General features: G+C 35.5%; 3 protein-coding genes across 3 annotated transcripts; all 3 read left to right on the top strand.

The window, feature by feature from the left end:
* Nucleotides 1-8,784: 8,784 nt before the first annotated feature.
* Nucleotides 8,785-9,243, top strand: LOC145035263 (uncharacterized). The gene is made up of 2 exons (XM_078983836.1): nucleotides 8,785-9,007; nucleotides 9,134-9,243. The coding sequence occupies exons 1-2, from the start codon at nucleotides 8,785-8,787 to the stop codon at nucleotides 9,241-9,243; spliced, it is 333 nt and encodes a 110-aa protein (XP_078839962.1).
* A 1,605-nt stretch (nucleotides 9,244-10,848) lies between these two features.
* On the top strand, nucleotides 10,849-14,315 carry LOC145034792 (endoglucanase 12-like). Its single transcript, XM_078983303.1, has 5 exons — nucleotides 10,849-10,924; nucleotides 11,097-11,586; nucleotides 12,493-13,398; nucleotides 13,501-13,673; nucleotides 13,765-14,315. The coding sequence occupies exons 2-5, from the start codon at nucleotides 11,178-11,180 to the stop codon at nucleotides 14,164-14,166; spliced, it is 1,890 nt and encodes a 629-aa protein (XP_078839429.1). The 5' UTR covers nucleotides 10,849-10,924; nucleotides 11,097-11,177; the 3' UTR covers nucleotides 14,167-14,315.
* Nucleotides 14,316-15,839: 1,524 nt separating this feature from the next.
* On the top strand, nucleotides 15,840-16,424 carry LOC145035262 (uncharacterized). The gene is made up of 2 exons (XM_078983835.1): nucleotides 15,840-16,091; nucleotides 16,242-16,424. Exons 1-2 carry the CDS (start codon nucleotides 15,840-15,842, stop codon nucleotides 16,422-16,424), a joined length of 435 nt encoding a protein of 144 aa, XP_078839961.1.
* The last annotated feature ends 1,331 nt before the right edge of the window (nucleotides 16,425-17,755 follow it).

Below are 17,755 nucleotides of genomic sequence, written 5' to 3'. Positions count from 1 at the left end.
ATGTCGTCGATGAATACTATCACAGATTTATCGAGTAATGGTTTACAAACCCTATTCATCAAATCCATGAATGCTGCAGGAGCATTTGTTAGTCCAAATGACATAACCAAGAACTCATAGTGTCCATATCTTGTTCTGAATGCAGTCTTCTCAATATCCTGCTCTCTCACCTTCAGCTGATGATATCCTGACCTAAGATCGATCTTTGAGAAGTAGCTCGAACCTTGCAGCTGATCGAATAGGTCATCAATCCTCGGCAATGGATACTTGTTCTTCACCGTTGCCTTATTCAGCTCTCGGTAGTCTATGCACATCCTCATGCTTCCATCCTTCTTCTTCACGAATAACACCGGAGCTCCCCAGGGTGATGAACTAGGTCGAATGAAACCGTTGTCCAACAGCTCCTGAAGTTGCGTCATGAGCTCCTTCATCTCCGGCGGTGCTAATCGGTAAGGTGCCTTTGCTATCGGTGTTGTTCCTGGTAATAAGTGTATACGAAACTCCACTTGCCTATCAGGTGGTAATCCGGGAAGATCTTCGGGAAAGACTTCCGGATAATCGCACACAACCGGTATATTCTGCACCTCTTTCTTTTCTTTCTTAGCATCGATTACGAATGCCAAGTACGATGCACATCCCTTGGACAAACATTTTCTGGCTTTCATCAGGGAGATGATTCCAGAATTCACTCTGCGTTTGTCCCCGTACACCATAAATGATTCCTTTCCGGGTGGGTTTATCCTAACTATCTTCTTTCGGTATAATATCTCGGCATCGTTTGCGCTAAGCCAATCCATACCCAAAATGATGTCGAAACTGTTTAACTCTATGGGTAATAGTTCCTCATGGAATTCGTTTCTGTTTAGGTCAATGACGATGTTCCTAATACGAACAGGTACGAATTTGCCACTGGCAACTTCTACAATCAGGGCATTATCTAGTTTTTCTACAGGTAATGCTAATTTCGCACTAAATTTATGCGACACAAAGGAGTAGTTGGCTCCGGAATCAAACAGTATATTTGCAGGCAAACCATTTACAAGAAAGGTACCTGAAGCGACGTCTGCTGCCTCCTTTGCAGCCTCGAGCGTCATCTGGAAGGCTCTTGCCTTCGGCTTCGGTTGTATGTTGGGTTTTCCTGCCTCCTTCTTCTTCGGGCAGTCCTTCATAATGTACCCTTCTTCATTACACCCATAACAGGCCTTCTGGTTGAGGGTGCATTCATTGGCATAGTGCCCAGGCTTTCCGCATTTGTAACAAGTGACCCCTCCATCACACTTCCCAGAGTGCTTCTTCTTGCACTTGTCACACCACTTTTCTTCTGATCCTCCTCCTCTCGAACCAGACTTCGAGAATCTACCTTTCTTACCGGACCTCGAGGATCCGTCAAATTTCCTTTTCTCTCCCACTTCCGCTCTCTCCAGACCCTTCTCTCGTATCTGGGTCTCCACATTCTTAGCAGCCCAGATGGCGGCTTTCAGAGTGGTAGTTTGCTTGACCATTAGACCGAAGTCCGCTGGTAATCCGAGGGCAAATTTGTTAACCTTGGAGAGTTCAGTTGGGACGAGGTGAGGAACAAGCTTCATTTTCTCAGTAAAGCTTGCAGCGTATTCAGTAACGCTCATTCTTCCCTTCTTCAGATTCTGGAATTCTTTGCTGATCTCCAGAAGATCCTGCTCAGAGCAGTATTGCATCTTCAACTGTACTAGAAAATCCTCCCATGACATTTTGCTTGCTTCACCTTTTGGCATCGAATCAGCTAATAGCTTCCACCAGCTTAGTACTCCAGATTTCAATAGAGGAACTGCGAGAGCAGTCTTCTGCCTATTGCTACACTCACAACTCTCAAACATTGTCTCCATCTCCGAGATCCAGTTCATGACTTCCACCGGCGTCGGGCTTCCAGATAGATTCGGTGGCTTGGATGCCATGAAATCCTTGTATTTGCATCCACGTCCATCATTTCCTCCATCCTGGTGATTTTGCCTAACTATCGGTGGGTTGGCTTGACCAATAGTCCCACTGTAGTTTCCTTCTTCAGTCTGCCCTTCGTTCAACTCGGGTTGTTCGATCTGAATAGTCGCTTCCTCTCGATTTTGCTGGAGCAAACGCCTGGTTTCCTCCATTTGACGATCCAACATTGCCTGGATCATCGCTTGCACTCCGGCCATTGTTATTGGTTCGGCAGCGGCTTCCACAACTGGTATTTGCTCGATCACTGGGGGTTGGTTCCTACCTCCATTCGCATTCACATTTCCGCTACGGGTCCTTGCCATCTTGATCTATACACCGAATAAGGTGAATTTAGATCTTTATTTAGGATAGAAGTTTAAATCGTCCTTATTACTCCGAAACGTTTACATGCTAGTTCTAATATCATAGTCGTACGTTTAGAATCCTAAACACATAAGGTTTCCAGATCCGGTCGGCAACAGACCATAGATCCGAAAAAATAACAGCATATCATGCATAAAGCATTTAGCACATAAAAGCATTTTAGGCACAATTCCTAAAATAAGCTAGTGCTCACACCTCACAATAGTCGCTTAGCATTCTAACTATAAGTCTAGAAATCCTACAAATTCCTAGTTCGCTTAAACTAATGCTCTGATACCAACTGTGACATCCCCAAAATCACGGCCAGAAAAGACCGGTTTTGTTTATACTTTATTTTAAAATCAGAGTTATCTTTTAATAAAAAGGTTGCGGAATTTGTCCCAAAACAATAATATGATAAAGATTTACCAAAAGCATTTCCATAGAAATGTATTTCATTAAAAGACTCGGGATGTCATGTTCGTACAGATCAAAAGTATAAACAGTACAATATAAGCCTTACTATATTATTTAATATCTACAGGCCTATATCCGTAATCCCTCGTCCAAAACATCACACCTATGCTCATGCGCCACTACCTGTAATACATAAAACTGAGTGGGTCAGGCTTGGGAGCCTGGTGAGCACATAGGATTTTCAACCCACAATAAATAAGTTTATTAATTTCATCAATCAACAATAGCCCGATTACCCGTTTCCGTTATCCTCACTTTACGTCCCTAAACACCTATCATAAGGGACCTAGCCTAAGGATTATCATCGGGATGCACACTACTGCTAAAGGGATTCCTTAGCAATAAATGTCCTAATAGGCAACCATGTGGGGGATGGAGTACACCGGTGAACACCTCGTTCACAACACCTACAGGTTGCGAGCCTGCTAGTGTTCCACTGGACTGTCTAGAAGAGTCCGTGGTCGTCATCTATACTCCGCTAGATGACTGGATCAACAACAACAACATTGAGGCCTCTCATCATTTTATCACACATCACCTATTACATCTACCCATGTTTTACCCCAACATTTTCGTAGATATAAAATACATATACAGTTTAAATCATTGAAAACATGTATAACAACGTTCATCTACCATAGATAGCAAGTATTCAGATAATATGCACACATAGCACGTAATTTATATAAAATACTTCATATCTATGTGTAAGCTGAAAGTAACTATGCACTCACTTGATTAGGTGGTGAGTCAGCACTCGAACAGCGCTTCGATACTCTCAAAATGATATTCCTTCGATAAAACCTAGTATCGATACCACTAGGGTTTAGTCTAATGATAACCGCGACAAATTAATTATCTGACTATTATTATTATATAAGAGTTAATAACACTCAATATAACTCATAATAATAGCCCAAATAATTATTTTAAGGACCTAATAACATTCCTATATTAAAACATAAGCTAAACTAAAGATAGGATAGGTACAGCTCACTTACAGCGGGTTTTTCTCGAAAACCGAGCTTCACTGGAGCAGCGTTCCTGAGCCGAAAGGCTCTTTTCTTGGGACTCTGGTAGCCTCGGGGCTTCCTTCGGGTGCTAGGGGGTTTACCTAGGCTTTTAGGGGGGGGTTAGGAAGCTTAGAGAGAGAGTTTAGAGAGAGAAAGAAGAGGGGTGAGGGGTGAGGAAATGAGGGAACCTGGCACCTCTATTTATAGGGGAGGAATCTGATGGACTCGCCGAGTCTGAGTCATGACTCGCCAAGTTGGTCCATGTGGTGGCCTTCTGGTGGTGCCACGTCACCCCCTATCGCGTATCAGCCTTCAAACTTAGAAAAATCATAACTTTCGCATACGAGCTCCGTTTTCGACGTTATTTATATCCACGCGTAGGTAAAATCAAGATCTACAACTTTCGTTTAGACTATGTCAGCTAATTCTTGACCGATCTCAAATTTAACAGTAGGAGGCGTTTAGACTGTTAAATGACCGCGAAGAGTTCATAACTCCTTCATACGGACTCCGTTTTCGTCTGTCTTTTTACCGTTGAGTTCCTATTAATGAGATCTTCAACTCTCATTTAGGTCGTGTAAGCCAAAAACCGCTCGAACTAAAATTCGAGTTTCGGGTCGTGCACTGCTAAGCCGAATCTTAGAAAAATCATAACTTCTTCATACGAAGTCAAATTTTGGCGTTCTTTTTTATCGATGTTCTTAGTTTAACATATTCTACGACTTTTGTTTAGATTGCTAAGGCTAAAAAGTCTTCTATCTTAAATTTACTATTTACGTCTCCCGGTGCCGTGCCGGTTTTGCCGTAAAACTTCGGCGGGCCATAACTTCTTCGTTATAGCTCGGATTTCGGTATTTTTTATATGTACGGAAACCTTGAGACATATTCTACAACTTTATGTAGAGATATCGGGATTATCTCACACTTTAATTTTGACGCTCATTTTTATTCTTTATTAATTATACATTTATAATTAAATAATAAACACATAAACACACATAATTCACATAATACTCAAATATTTCACCTTTATTACTTCAAAAAGAGTTACAAGAGTTGACCTAGAGTATTACATTGACAAAAATGCTTAGCCCTGAAACCCGGGCGTTATAGTATGTTTAGATATTATGGATTATAGATATCTTACTTGGAGACATATCTATATATTGTTTGCTAACAATTGGTTTTTATAGTATATATATATATATATATATATATATATATATATATATATATATATAATAACATTGTGGGATTAAAATCCCTATGTGCTCACCAGGTTTTCCAACTTGACCCACTCAGTTTCTTTGTATCACAGATAGCTATATGAAGGTACTGATAGATAATGTAATTATCTGCTGTGAGATTTAAGGAGTTCGTAGGCTGCTAGAATATTAATGTAAGGTCTATTTATGCCTATGTTTCTATATCACTTATGACATCCCAAGTTTTAATAATCAATGAAAAATATTTTCTTTGTAAATACTTTTACACGACCTATTACGCATTTATAAACAAACTATGTTTTTTTTTCTTTATTTAAGTAAGTATAAATAAAGCAGTCTTTTCTGTCCGAGAAAATTAGGGATGTCATAGTTGGTATCAGAGCATTAGTTTAAGAGAATTAGAAATTTATGGAATTTCTAGTTTTAAACTTAGAATGCTAAGCGATGATCGTGAGATGTGTGTGTATTATACATGAATTGACACAGACACTAGTTCACTTCAGCACAGATGCTTAATTTGCTTTTATTTGTTAAATATTTTGTATTATAACATGCCTTAGGTTTCCTATCTAAATTGTTGCTATTAGGTTTAAGGTCTGTTGCCGACCTAGAATTAGGAAATTTTATGTGTTTAGGTTTCTAAATGTTTAACTACGGTATTAGAACTTACATATAACTTTTCAGAGAGATAAGGAGAATTATCCGTCTAAACCTTCTCTATCTATATTCTCATCTCGATACACTAAATGCCTGATTCGGTGTACACCACGTCATGGTGAGAACTCGTAGCAAGTAGGGAAATGATAAGTAAAATTGACAGGCTGAGTATGTAATTGGTCATGCATCTATCATCACACTTGTACCTGAACCTATCACAATTGCATGAGTGTATAAAATGATGCAAGCAATGCTAGTTGGGCATATGGACAAAAGTCATGGCACCGATTGTTGAACCAATTCAGTCTTATGAAGGAAGTTGTAGTAAAGTTGTAAATCAAACCGAACCAGAAAGGTTTTAGAGAAACAACACCGAATATGAGGTTGATTGAAATGGATGCAAATATGAGGACTTCATGGCATACTAACCACCAAGTCTTTTAGGAGAACCAATGACAGCAATGGTTATGCATTGGATCTATGAAATGGAACTAGTATTTGAATGTTGCGACTGTAGCAACAAATGGAAAATGATCTTCGCAACCAAACAACTAAAGAATAGAGTATTGAGTTGGTGGAAATGGTTAGCGAATACCATACCAGAAGGAGAAGCAAGGAAGATGTCATGGGAGGACTTCCTTGTATAGCTAAAAGGAAAATATTGCTCTTAGAGTGACCTTCTAGAGATACGATATGAATTGCAGAATCTAAAGAAAGGAGAAATGAGTGTCTGCCAACACGCTACAGTTTTTACTGGGAAGATGAAATTAGTTCCTTACCTGGTTCCTACTTAAATCTCCAACGTAGAGAGATTTTCTAACGGATTACCATCATATTTCAGTCCAATGGTAAATGTAACACCTATGTTTCGGATTGGTCAAGCTTACCTTTATCAAGTAACAAAGATGAAGTTTTTGAAGAAACTTTATGCCACGACGTGGTATAAGGATGCCCACAACGTGGAAATGATTAGAAAGATTGTAACGACCCAAAAACCAAGGGTAAAATTTTATTTTCAATATAGTCAAAACACATATATCTATAAATCCAAACATTCTAAAAGCATGATTAATTAAAAACATTCATCAAAGTTCATCCCAAAATCATATTTTTTGGAAACACGGGTGTGTGCGCTGCAATCAAGCCGGACCCTTCCTTTCCAAACCAACAATATTTGAAACCACAAACAAAACTATAAGCATGAAGCTTAGTGATGTAACAACGTAAATTTTCAAACAAAATTTTCATTTTTAAACACAATAAAACTCATTTCATAATTCCCAAAATCACATGAGTCTCAAATGTCAACAAATAAAACACAATCCTAGAATCATAAAAACAATCTTCCGCTAGTGTGTACAATCATGTTGGTGCCTTGCCGCGGTCCTCAGAACTACCTAAAACACCTGACACATAACATGATAAGCATAATCTTAGTGAGTTCCCCAAAATACCACACACAACACATTAGCTACTCGAGGATATAACTCAGTAAGACCCTCTGGTGAATGTGTCTCAGTAGGACCCTCCGGTCCCACAACTCAGATGGACCCTCCGGTCCCTCAACTCAAAAGCTCAATATAATACATAGTAAACATATCACAAAACAAGTAGAAGGATATCTCAAAACACAGCTCATTCACATAAGACCCTCTGGTCACACATAAAGTTGCCACACAAGGTAAGTATCGTGAGAAAACTCACCTCGTAAGCTAGCAAAGGAAACCTCAAACTCGAAAATCTCAAACTTTACCCACCAGTCTAGCCTTTACCTAACACATAATAATTATCTCTAATTAATATCGGCGCCCCAAGAACTAGACTAACCCTTCTACACTCACAGAAAGGTGAAAAGACCATTTTACCCCTCCATAGGCGTAATAGTCCACAGTTTGACCAAACCCTAAAAGTCAATGGCAGGGACTACGATGCGCGTACTCGGCTGTCATGCAGACATCGGGGATGCTCGACCTCACTACTGCACCCGAACTGGTGGGTAATATTGTTTTTTTCGTGATCTAACACATTCCCATGCTATCTACTAACCTAGTGAATGCTACGGTTATACTAATATGCAAACATCGGGGATTACCCCTACTTCCCTTATGAGTGAACTTTTTATTGGATCTATGGATTTTATTTAGATAAACTTTTCCAATATTATCTTTACTTAAAAAAATGCCAAGAATCACCATTCTTCATATATAAATGCAATATAACCTTTGCATACTTTTATATCCACATCTAACTCTTCATTTCTAAACTCTTTGAAAAATTTCTCGCGCTAATAACTCTTCAGATAGTTCTGATTCATCTAATTTGAACGGATATGATGGATGGGAAGCACAAGTTGTTCAATGCAATCGACAACTTGATGTTATCATGAGTGACTTACTCATAAGCATGCCAAATATGACTGTTAGATATCATCATAGATCAAGAATGATGTATTGTGATTTGGAACGTACGCAGGGTGAGGCGCTTTTGATGAAAGGCAACTTTGTTCACAACCCAACGTATGGTGAAGTAAAATTCCGAGGTAGGTTTCGAATGTGAAAACCATTATTTCTCTGTATATTGGAAGCTATTACAGCCAATAACCAATATTTTCAACAAAGACGTGATGCCATAGGTAGACAAGGTCTTTCACCATTACAGAAATGTACTGGAGCTATGTTGGTGTTAGCATGAGTGTGACTGTACCATGGGATGCTCTTGTAAAGTTTGTGAAATGTTTCATTTCATGTTTTTGTGAAGAGTACCTTTGAAGTCCCAATCAAGATGATTTGGCAGGACTACTACATGTTGGGTAAGAGTGTGAATTTCCAGGTATGGTAGGTAGTATTGACTGCATGTACTGGGAATGGAAAAATTGTCCCATTTCTTGGGCTAGACAATATGCAGGTAAAACCGGTAAGACAACAATAATATTGGAAGTCGTTGCATCATATGAATTATAGATATGGCGTGCATTCTTCGGAACACTAGGTTCGTGCAACGACATTAACTTCCTCCAAAGATCTCCTCTTTTTGATGATGTCTTAGTAGGTTGAGCACCAAAGGTAAGTTACACTATGAATAATCGACAAAATAACATGGAGTATTATCTTACTGATGATGTATATCCTTCATGGGCTGCCTTTGTCAAGTCAATAAGTTCTCTACAACTTCAAAAACATAAGTTGTTCGTTGAACATCAAGAGGTTGCTAGAAAAGATGTTGAACTGGTATTTGGAGTTTTTCAAGCTCGTTTTGCATTTCTTCACCGCCTTTGTCTTGTGTGGGACAAGGATATGATGGGGAAATTTATGACTGCATGTATCATCATTCATAATATGATCGTTAAGGATGAACAACACACATACATTCACTATTATGATCCATCATAATTTATAACTACAGAAGATGAAGAACCTTTTGAATATTTTATTCAACGAATTGCAGATCTATCCATTAATATGATCAATAGGGCACAAATTCACAATAGAAAAGGTCATAAAGCTTTAAAAGAGGATTTGATTGAGCATTTATGGAAAAAATTCGATACTGAATAATAATTAAGTAGTTTACATATTCCGTATTTGTAACTTATTTTTATCTATTTTGTTAAGTATGTTTGATGAATATAAAATAATTTTTATTTAATTGTATGCTTAAAATAAATGTATTTCTTTTCTTTTTTTCAAAATAAAATTTTATTTTTTTATATTTCTAGTAGTTTTAAGTAAAATGAAAATAAAAAATCTATATTTTTTAAATAAAAATAGGTTTGGGTTGGATTGTTAATGGATGTGAATAATTAGATTAGATTTGGTTGTATAGGTGGAGAGAGAGAGAGAAAGAGAGAGAGAGAGAGAGAGAATTTAATTTTTTATTGAAAAATTAGGCTGGGTTGGATAATAGTTTTGTATATTAAGATTCTTTAATTATGTTTTATTTGGTGGACAACTAGCATTGACCAATACTATCTTTAAATTGTAAAGAATTTTGAAAATAACATAGACATTTATGAAATTTGTTCTAGAAAAATAAAATATGCATTTTTTTTTCGATTGATAAAGATAGATTATAAATAAACGGTGACTGAGTCAGATGGGGCGTTGGGGTACTACAGCACCCCCAAAAAAATTGTTTTATGTATATAAAAAAAATTATTTGTAAACATGTTAGATGTTATTGTACCCTAGTAAAAAGATTATATTATGTTTTTTAATACTCCGAATATGTTTTTTAATACTCCGAATATAATAACTTGTTTATTGATATCCCCACATAAAAAATTTTAACTCCTCTTAAAAAAGTCAGTAGGAACCCGGCCCAAATACAAAATTCGAGATACAAGAAAAAAGAAGGCAACTCAAGCCCGACATAAACTAGCAAAAGGAGATGCAGAAAACAATTAAATCAGACTAGACAATATGGACAGAAGAAGAAGAAGAAAAAAAACACACACACGAGACAGCTAGCAGCACCAACATTGACATTGTAATATGTAAACAGCACATAGCCAAACACCATGTGAAAGTGGAAGGAACTATGAAGGCTACATCAACGGCATTCTTTCTCATTGAAGTTAGTAAAAATTATTTAAACACCCACTTATAATCAATAAGCTTACAGGAAAAATACCAATCAGTTTTTCATTCTGTAATTCTTTATTAAATCAGAATCCGAAATCAAAATACAATATTGTGAGAACGGTAATGCAAATCTTAACCTTATTTAGTTGTAATACGTTACTGTGCAACTATAATGAACAGGTTAATATTATTTGACTTTTTGATATTGAACTTTTATTTGGTAATATAAATCTTGCTTTTGTATATTAATTTTTCACGTTATTTAGATAAATAAACCGCTAAATACACATATTATTATTATAACTTATATCATCTCTCGAACCTTATAAATTAAAAATGAAAATATGTGAAGCTTTACCTAACCCTAGTTGCTAAACTTTCATTTTCATGTAAGTAATTCATATTTAAATACATGTCTCTAACATGCTTCTTCCAGCTTTAGTCTCGTCATCAAAAAATAGTATAAAATAAATAAAATAATGAAAGTTGAATGCATGTCAACCTTCTAAAAGTCAACAAGCTAAGGCCTCTCAAACACTATATTGATATAACCCCATCGACCCCCACTACAATATCAAATACAAAGAAGTATGTATTTATGCAAGAGCTCCATGGAAATCAAGCTTTGAAGCTTTCCGTCTTCATTTAGTCAAAGGTAACACACATAGCACCTTTCGATATGCTTTCTTCATTTGTATATGTTTTTAAAATAAAGACATTTGATCAATTTTGTGCATCATGCATTTCGTTGCATGTTATGATGTCTTCTTGTATAGCATTACACATAGATCATTGATAGATTTTTCTTGTGGTTCAAACGCAAACAGGTGAAATCCCCCCCCCCCCCCCCCCCCCCTCTCTCTCTCTCTCTCTCTCTCTAAGAACACAAGATTTTACAGAGAGAGAGAATGTACGCAGCAAATCACTGGGGAGGATCACTGGAAATAGCAAATGAAAATGATCATGAAGATCAAAACAGAAGAAACAAGAACATGGAGGACATGGACAAAGCATCGTTGTATAATACTCAAAGTCAATACAGTGGAACTCTAGATGAGACTCAACAGAGTTGGCTTCTGGATCCAAATGATGCTTCAAGGAAGAAGAACAAGACCAGGTATGTGGATCTAGGGTGCATCGTCGTCAAACGGAAGGCCTTGAAGTGGACGCTGATCGCCGTCTTAGTTGCTTTTCTGGTGATCGGACTTCCGATAATAATAACAAAGTCGCTACCGAAGCATAAATCACGGCCACCACCCCCGGATCAGTACGCGGAGGCTTTGAATAAAGCTCTCCTCTTCTTCAACGCGCAGAAATGTACGATTTTTTAACCCTAACCATTTTTCAACGCTTTGACTATTCAATCTGTTTGAATCGTATGCAACAGCAATACCTTAATAAAATTAAAATGTAAATTAAAAATATAAGATATTATTTTACAATAATATATTTTTATTCAAAAAAAATGTATTTTGAATCCGTCATGGATAAATTATGGCGATATTTTGATGTTTCTTCTTAATTAAATATAAAAAATATTATTCAAAAATAACTTTAATCAAGTATATGTATATCTATAATTAATAGAAATCTAATATGATACTTTCTATCTTTTATGTTTATAATTATTCTTATACAGTAAAATCATAACAAATTATCATTCAATTTTATTTTATTTGATATATTGTTAATATAATTTTAATTAGTAAGTTAAAAAAATATAGAATTATGATATTTATTATGATATTTATCATAATTTTATTGGGTAGAAACATTTGTAGACATAAAAAATAGAAATTAATTTAATTTTTCTTTAATTAATATTGTTCGTTTAAAATATATTAAATATTTATTAAATAGCAAATAAACTTTTACTCATCAAACTTAAAATGATATGTTTACTAAAATAAATTAAATAAATTGAAATTATAAAATACTTCTAAAAAATAATGCCATCATAATAAATAAATAATTCTTTAAAGCCTTTTATATTATTGATTTTTATATAAATAAAAGTAAATATATAATTGTACATCCTGTTTGATGAAATTCAGCTATTTTCTGAAGAATGTTTCGATAAGAATACAGAAAATTTTCATTGTTATGAGATCTACTTTTTTCATTGAAGATGGATCACAAATATAAATTTAAGATCCAGAAAAACTTAAATATTCGAAGTCAACCCGACAACTAATAAGAAAATACTATTAAAATATGTTGTAGCCGGGAAGTTGCCAAAGAATAACGGGATCAAGTGGAGAGGAAATTCCGGCCTTAAGGACGGAAGCGATGCAACGGATGTGAAGGGAGGTTTGGTAGGAGGCTACTACGACGCCGGAGACAACACCAAGTTCAATTTCCCGATGTCATTCGCCATGACAATGTTAAGCTGGAGTGTAATCGAATACGAACACAAGTACAAATTCGTCAAGGAATACGATCATGCTCGAGACCTCATCAAATGGGGAACCGATTACTTGCTGCGTACATTCAACTCATCGTCTTCCAAAATCGATCACATGTATGGTCAGGTCGGAGGATCTCAAAACGGTTCAGCAACACCAGATGATCACACTTGTTGGCAAAGACCCGAAGACATGGACTACAAACGGCCAATCCAACTGATCACCGCCGGAGCAGATCTCGCCGGAGAAATGGCAGCTGCATTAGCATCCGCTTCCATCGTCTTTAGAAACGACGTCGCCTACTCGAAGAAGCTTGTGCAAGGTGCTGCTACAGTGTGGACCTTTGCGAGAGATTCCGGCAAGCGTAGCAGATACAGTAGAGGCAACCTTTTTATAGAACCCTACTACAACTCAACAGGGTACTACGATGAATACATGTGGGGTGGTGCATGGATGTATTACGCCACTGGTAATATCAGTTACTTATCGTTAGCTACAAATCAAGGAATCCCGAGACATGCAAAATCGTTACTGGATATACCAAGTCAACGGGTTCTTAGTTGGGATAACAAGTCGCCGGCGGCGATGCTATTGCTAACAAGGATTCGATTGTTCTTGAATCCTGGGTACCCTTATGAGTCAATGTTAAGTAGCTATCATAATGCCACATCGCTTACTATGTGTTCGTACCTTCATCAGTATCAATACTTCAACTGGACTAAAGGTATGATCAATAGATTATTGTTCTATAAGGTTAATTCTGTGTTTGATCTTAAATGTCAAAGAAGATCGAAGAAAGATGAAATTAATATCCGTGACTGTGCAGGGGGATTGATTCAACTCAGCCGTGGACAAGCACAGAATCTACAATATGTCGTGAATGCAGTCTTTTTGGCTTCAGTTTATGCAGATTATTTGGATGCTTCGGATCTCCCGGGTTGGAAATGTGGGTCAACGTTTATCCCCTTGGATAAGCTTCGTGAATTTGCCACTTCTCAGGTTCAAAACTCAAACTTCATCGTTTCAATGTTTTCTTTTCGTCTTATATGCCAACTTATTAGTTATTAACTTCTGTTAACAATGGTTTCAGATGGACTACATTTTGGGGAAAAACCCGATGAATATGAGCTACGTGGTGGGTTATGGGAAGAAATATCCAACACACGTTCATCATCGAGGTGCATCGATACCAGATAACAACGTCAGATATTCATGTAAAGGTGGGTTTCAATGGCTGTCTTCTGGTAAATCTAATCCAAACATTATCACCGGTGCCATGGTTGGAGGTCCGGATCGGTTTGACAAGTACAGAGATGTGCGTCGGAATTACAGCTACACGGAACCCACTTTAGCCGGAAATGCAGGCCTGGTTGCTGCATTGGTTTCACTCACGGCAACCGGAGGCAATGGAATTGATAAGAACTCCATATTTACCGCAATTCCACCGCTTTACCCTACTGCCCCACCGCCGCCGCCGCCATGGAAACCATGAGAGACTTTTGTAATTATACTTAATAATTGAATTAAATTTAGTTAATTTGATATGTTAGTTCATAATTTACAGTAAAATACTTGTTCTTTTTTCCACAACTACATTTTAAATATTAAAATCTAATAACCATCTCAATTGCGTAACTTTAACGTGATTGCCCGTGTATTACAATACTTTTATTAATCTTATATTTTTCGTAATGTTATATTATACAGATTATTTATATAATTTCCCTATTAGTGGGGTCTATGGGTGTAACTTCCTATCGTATAGAATGATAATAATTGATTTAAATAAATTAGGTGAGCTATACCATTTTATAACATTTATTAATTTTATGTTTATTTTTTAATTTAATGTTATTATAATTTAATATAATTATAATGAAAAAAAATAATGGAGAATCAATTATTAATTTAATATAATTAGAAATAGATTTTAAATTTTAAATTGATAATTAATAGGTTGACTAATAATATAATATGTAACATATAATATTAATAATTGATGGATGATACAAATAATTTATGCATTTGTAAAAGTTAATACATATAACTAGTTACAGATGTAAAGAATAAAATTTTCACTATAAATATTCATCTAAGGTAAAGAATATAACACACGAATTTAAATACACTTTACAAGTGATCAAATTTTCTTTAAATCTTTCTTTCTTATTTCTTAAAATTTTAGTTTAGTATTGTTAATTTTTTTAAAATTATGTTAAATTTATAACCCGTTATCAGAACAAAAAACTTTAATCCAGGTTATTAAACAAGTGGTAATCACATCTATCTTAATCAATATATGTCTTATTTAGTAAAAATATTATTCTTATAAAAACCTCCATCATATTCAAAAAAATATTAATAAATTAATAAAGCTTATTCATTAATGATATCATGGACTACTAACGATTTTTATTTTCTTATACTAACATTTTTTATATATTTCAATTTTTATGCATACAAACATTACATTATGCAACTAACTTTTATTTATGCATACTAACATTTAAATTATGCAACTAATTTTTATTTATATATATTAATGTTTATTTATAAATGTTAACGTTTATTTATATTTTAGATACTCTTTATAATTATATTTAAACATTTATTAATATTTATTTATGTTTCTAATTAGGTATACCAAGTAAAGTTATGTATTATTTATAAAATACATATACATATACATAATATATATATATATATATATATATATATATATATATATATATATATATATATCCAACGGTTATAAACTATAAAAATAATGGCTATATTTTTTACTATAAATAAACATCTTTATTCAGCTTACTTTACCCACAACAAATATTTATGTCTTATATCAAAAAAATCAACTTCAATAAATAAAGCTTCAAGATGATTCATCCTTTTGTGATAATCATGACTATAATAGTCATGTTATTTTTCATCCAAATCATTAACATCGAAGATTATATGGAATTTCATCTACTTTTAGGCTTGTATGCAATGTTAGTTTTATCACTTCTTTTTTGTGTAATATTTATTAGAATATATGGGTTTTGATTTTCATTTTTTATTTTCTTTACAATTTATAGTTACAATATGTCTAACATTACAAAGCTCGGTTTTACAATACTTAAAGTTAGTAGGAAAAACTATGTGTCATGAATGATAGATGTAAAAATGCATCTTGAGTCCATGGGAATCTCAAATGTTATATATGAATTTAATAATTGTTTTGCACAAGACAAGGTGAAAGCACAAGTTTTCCTTCATAAACATATTGATGAAATGTTGAGATTTGAATATCTTGATGTTACTGATCCAGGTATTCTCTGGAATCTTTTGAAAGAAAGATTTGATCATGAAAAGGAAGTTATACTTCCAAATGCTAAAGATGAATTGAGAACACTAAGGTTTCAAGACTTTAAGAAGGTAAATGAATACAACTTAGCTTTGTTTAGAATATGTTCACAACTCAAGTATTGTAGATAAGAAGTTACTAATGAAGATATACTAGATAAAACTTGCTCTATGTTTCATGCAACAAACATTACCTTGATGCATCAATATCAATTGCAAAAGTTTACAAGATATTCTGAACTGAATGCATGTTTGCTTATTGTAGAGCAAAACAATGAGCTCTTGATGAAAAACCATGAATCCCGTGCAACGGGATCAGTTCCACTTCGTGAAACAAATGCTACAAATATTGATACTCATCGAAACAATACATGTGGACGAGAGCATGGTCGTGATCGAGCATGAGGTTGTGGCTATTTTAATCAAAACCAAAGCCAAGATCAAAACCATAATTTTGGTCGTGGACAAGGTAATAATTGTGATCGTGGCTATAAAGGGAATAATTACCAATCTTGTAACATCCCGATTCTCAGGTATAAATTTTAAAGCTTTTATATTCATAATTATAAACTTACTCGATGAGTTAGCTGCCCCAACTCGACGTGTAGAGACTGATTAGGCCGCGAGATTTATGGAACCTACTCGATGAGTTGGAGGACCCCAACTCGACGAGTTGGAGGACCTAACTCGACGAGCAGAGGTTGTTTATGAAAACCCTAATTTTTAGGGTTTGCACCCTGTTTAAAGGACCTTAAGTCCTCTTTCTAGCCTCATTACCGCCTTTTCACGTCTAGAAGCAAACCCTAATTGAGCTAACCCTTTTTTGAGTGTGTTTGGTGCATTTATTGAAAAGACTTGAAGAGTTAGAAGCTTGGAACAAGAAGGGGCTTGTAGATCCAGCATCTACATCGTTTTGGCATTCTTTTAGTGGTAAAAAGTCATTAATTTGATTATTTTCTTGTTAGATCTCTTCATTCAAGAGTTTAGGGTCATTTCTAACTTATTATTGAAGCATTTTTGGTATTGAGCTCGTTTGAAGTGGGGAGTTCAGATCTGGACTCCTCTAGGCCCTTATGGATATAAAGTTCCCGACTTTAGCAAGCTTTGGCCCTTCTTCATGCCCTAAACCTATTCCTAATGCTAGTTTTTAGTGGTTTAGCTTCTTCAAGTCTTGCATACATGTAAAGTTGGCAACTTTATTTGTTAAATACACCTTAGGATGATAGATCTACAGTTTGGAGCCTTGGTTTCGCTTAAAAGCTTCTGAATGAGGAAAGGACTAAAGGAACTCGACGAGTTGCATAGTCAACTCAACAAGTTGGTTAGGGTTTACCCACCTTCTGTATTCTGAGTAAACTTGGCGAGTGGGTGAGATGACTCGGCTAGTTGATGAGGGTTTTCCCAATCTTCTGGACACTGAAGAACTTGACGAGTTACGTAGGTAACTCGGCGAGTTGACTTGAGTTTTCGGTTTTGAAGTTCTAAATGAACTCGACGAGTTACTCAGGTAACATGGCAAGTTGGCCCTGGTTTTTTATTTCCGAGTTCTGGAGGAACTCAACGAATCAGTGGATGAACTCAACGAGTTGGGTCAACATGGATTGTTGACCTTGACCGTTGACTTTGACTTTGACCAAGGGTTGACCAAGTTTGACTTCTGAGGGTATTTTGATAAACTGGGAATTTATGGAATTGGATTAATGGTGGTTGTAGGTGTTGTTGTTTGGAGCCGTGTT

The sequence above is a fragment of the Lactuca saligna genome, chromosome 3, assembly GCF_052625555.1.
Source record: "Lactuca saligna cultivar CGN05327 chromosome 3, ASM5262555v1, whole genome shotgun sequence".
Taxonomy (NCBI): Eukaryota; Viridiplantae; Streptophyta; class Magnoliopsida; order Asterales; family Asteraceae; genus Lactuca; species Lactuca saligna.
Note: the sequence above shows the minus strand (reverse complement) of the source record. Positions and strands in the feature narration are given on the sequence as shown.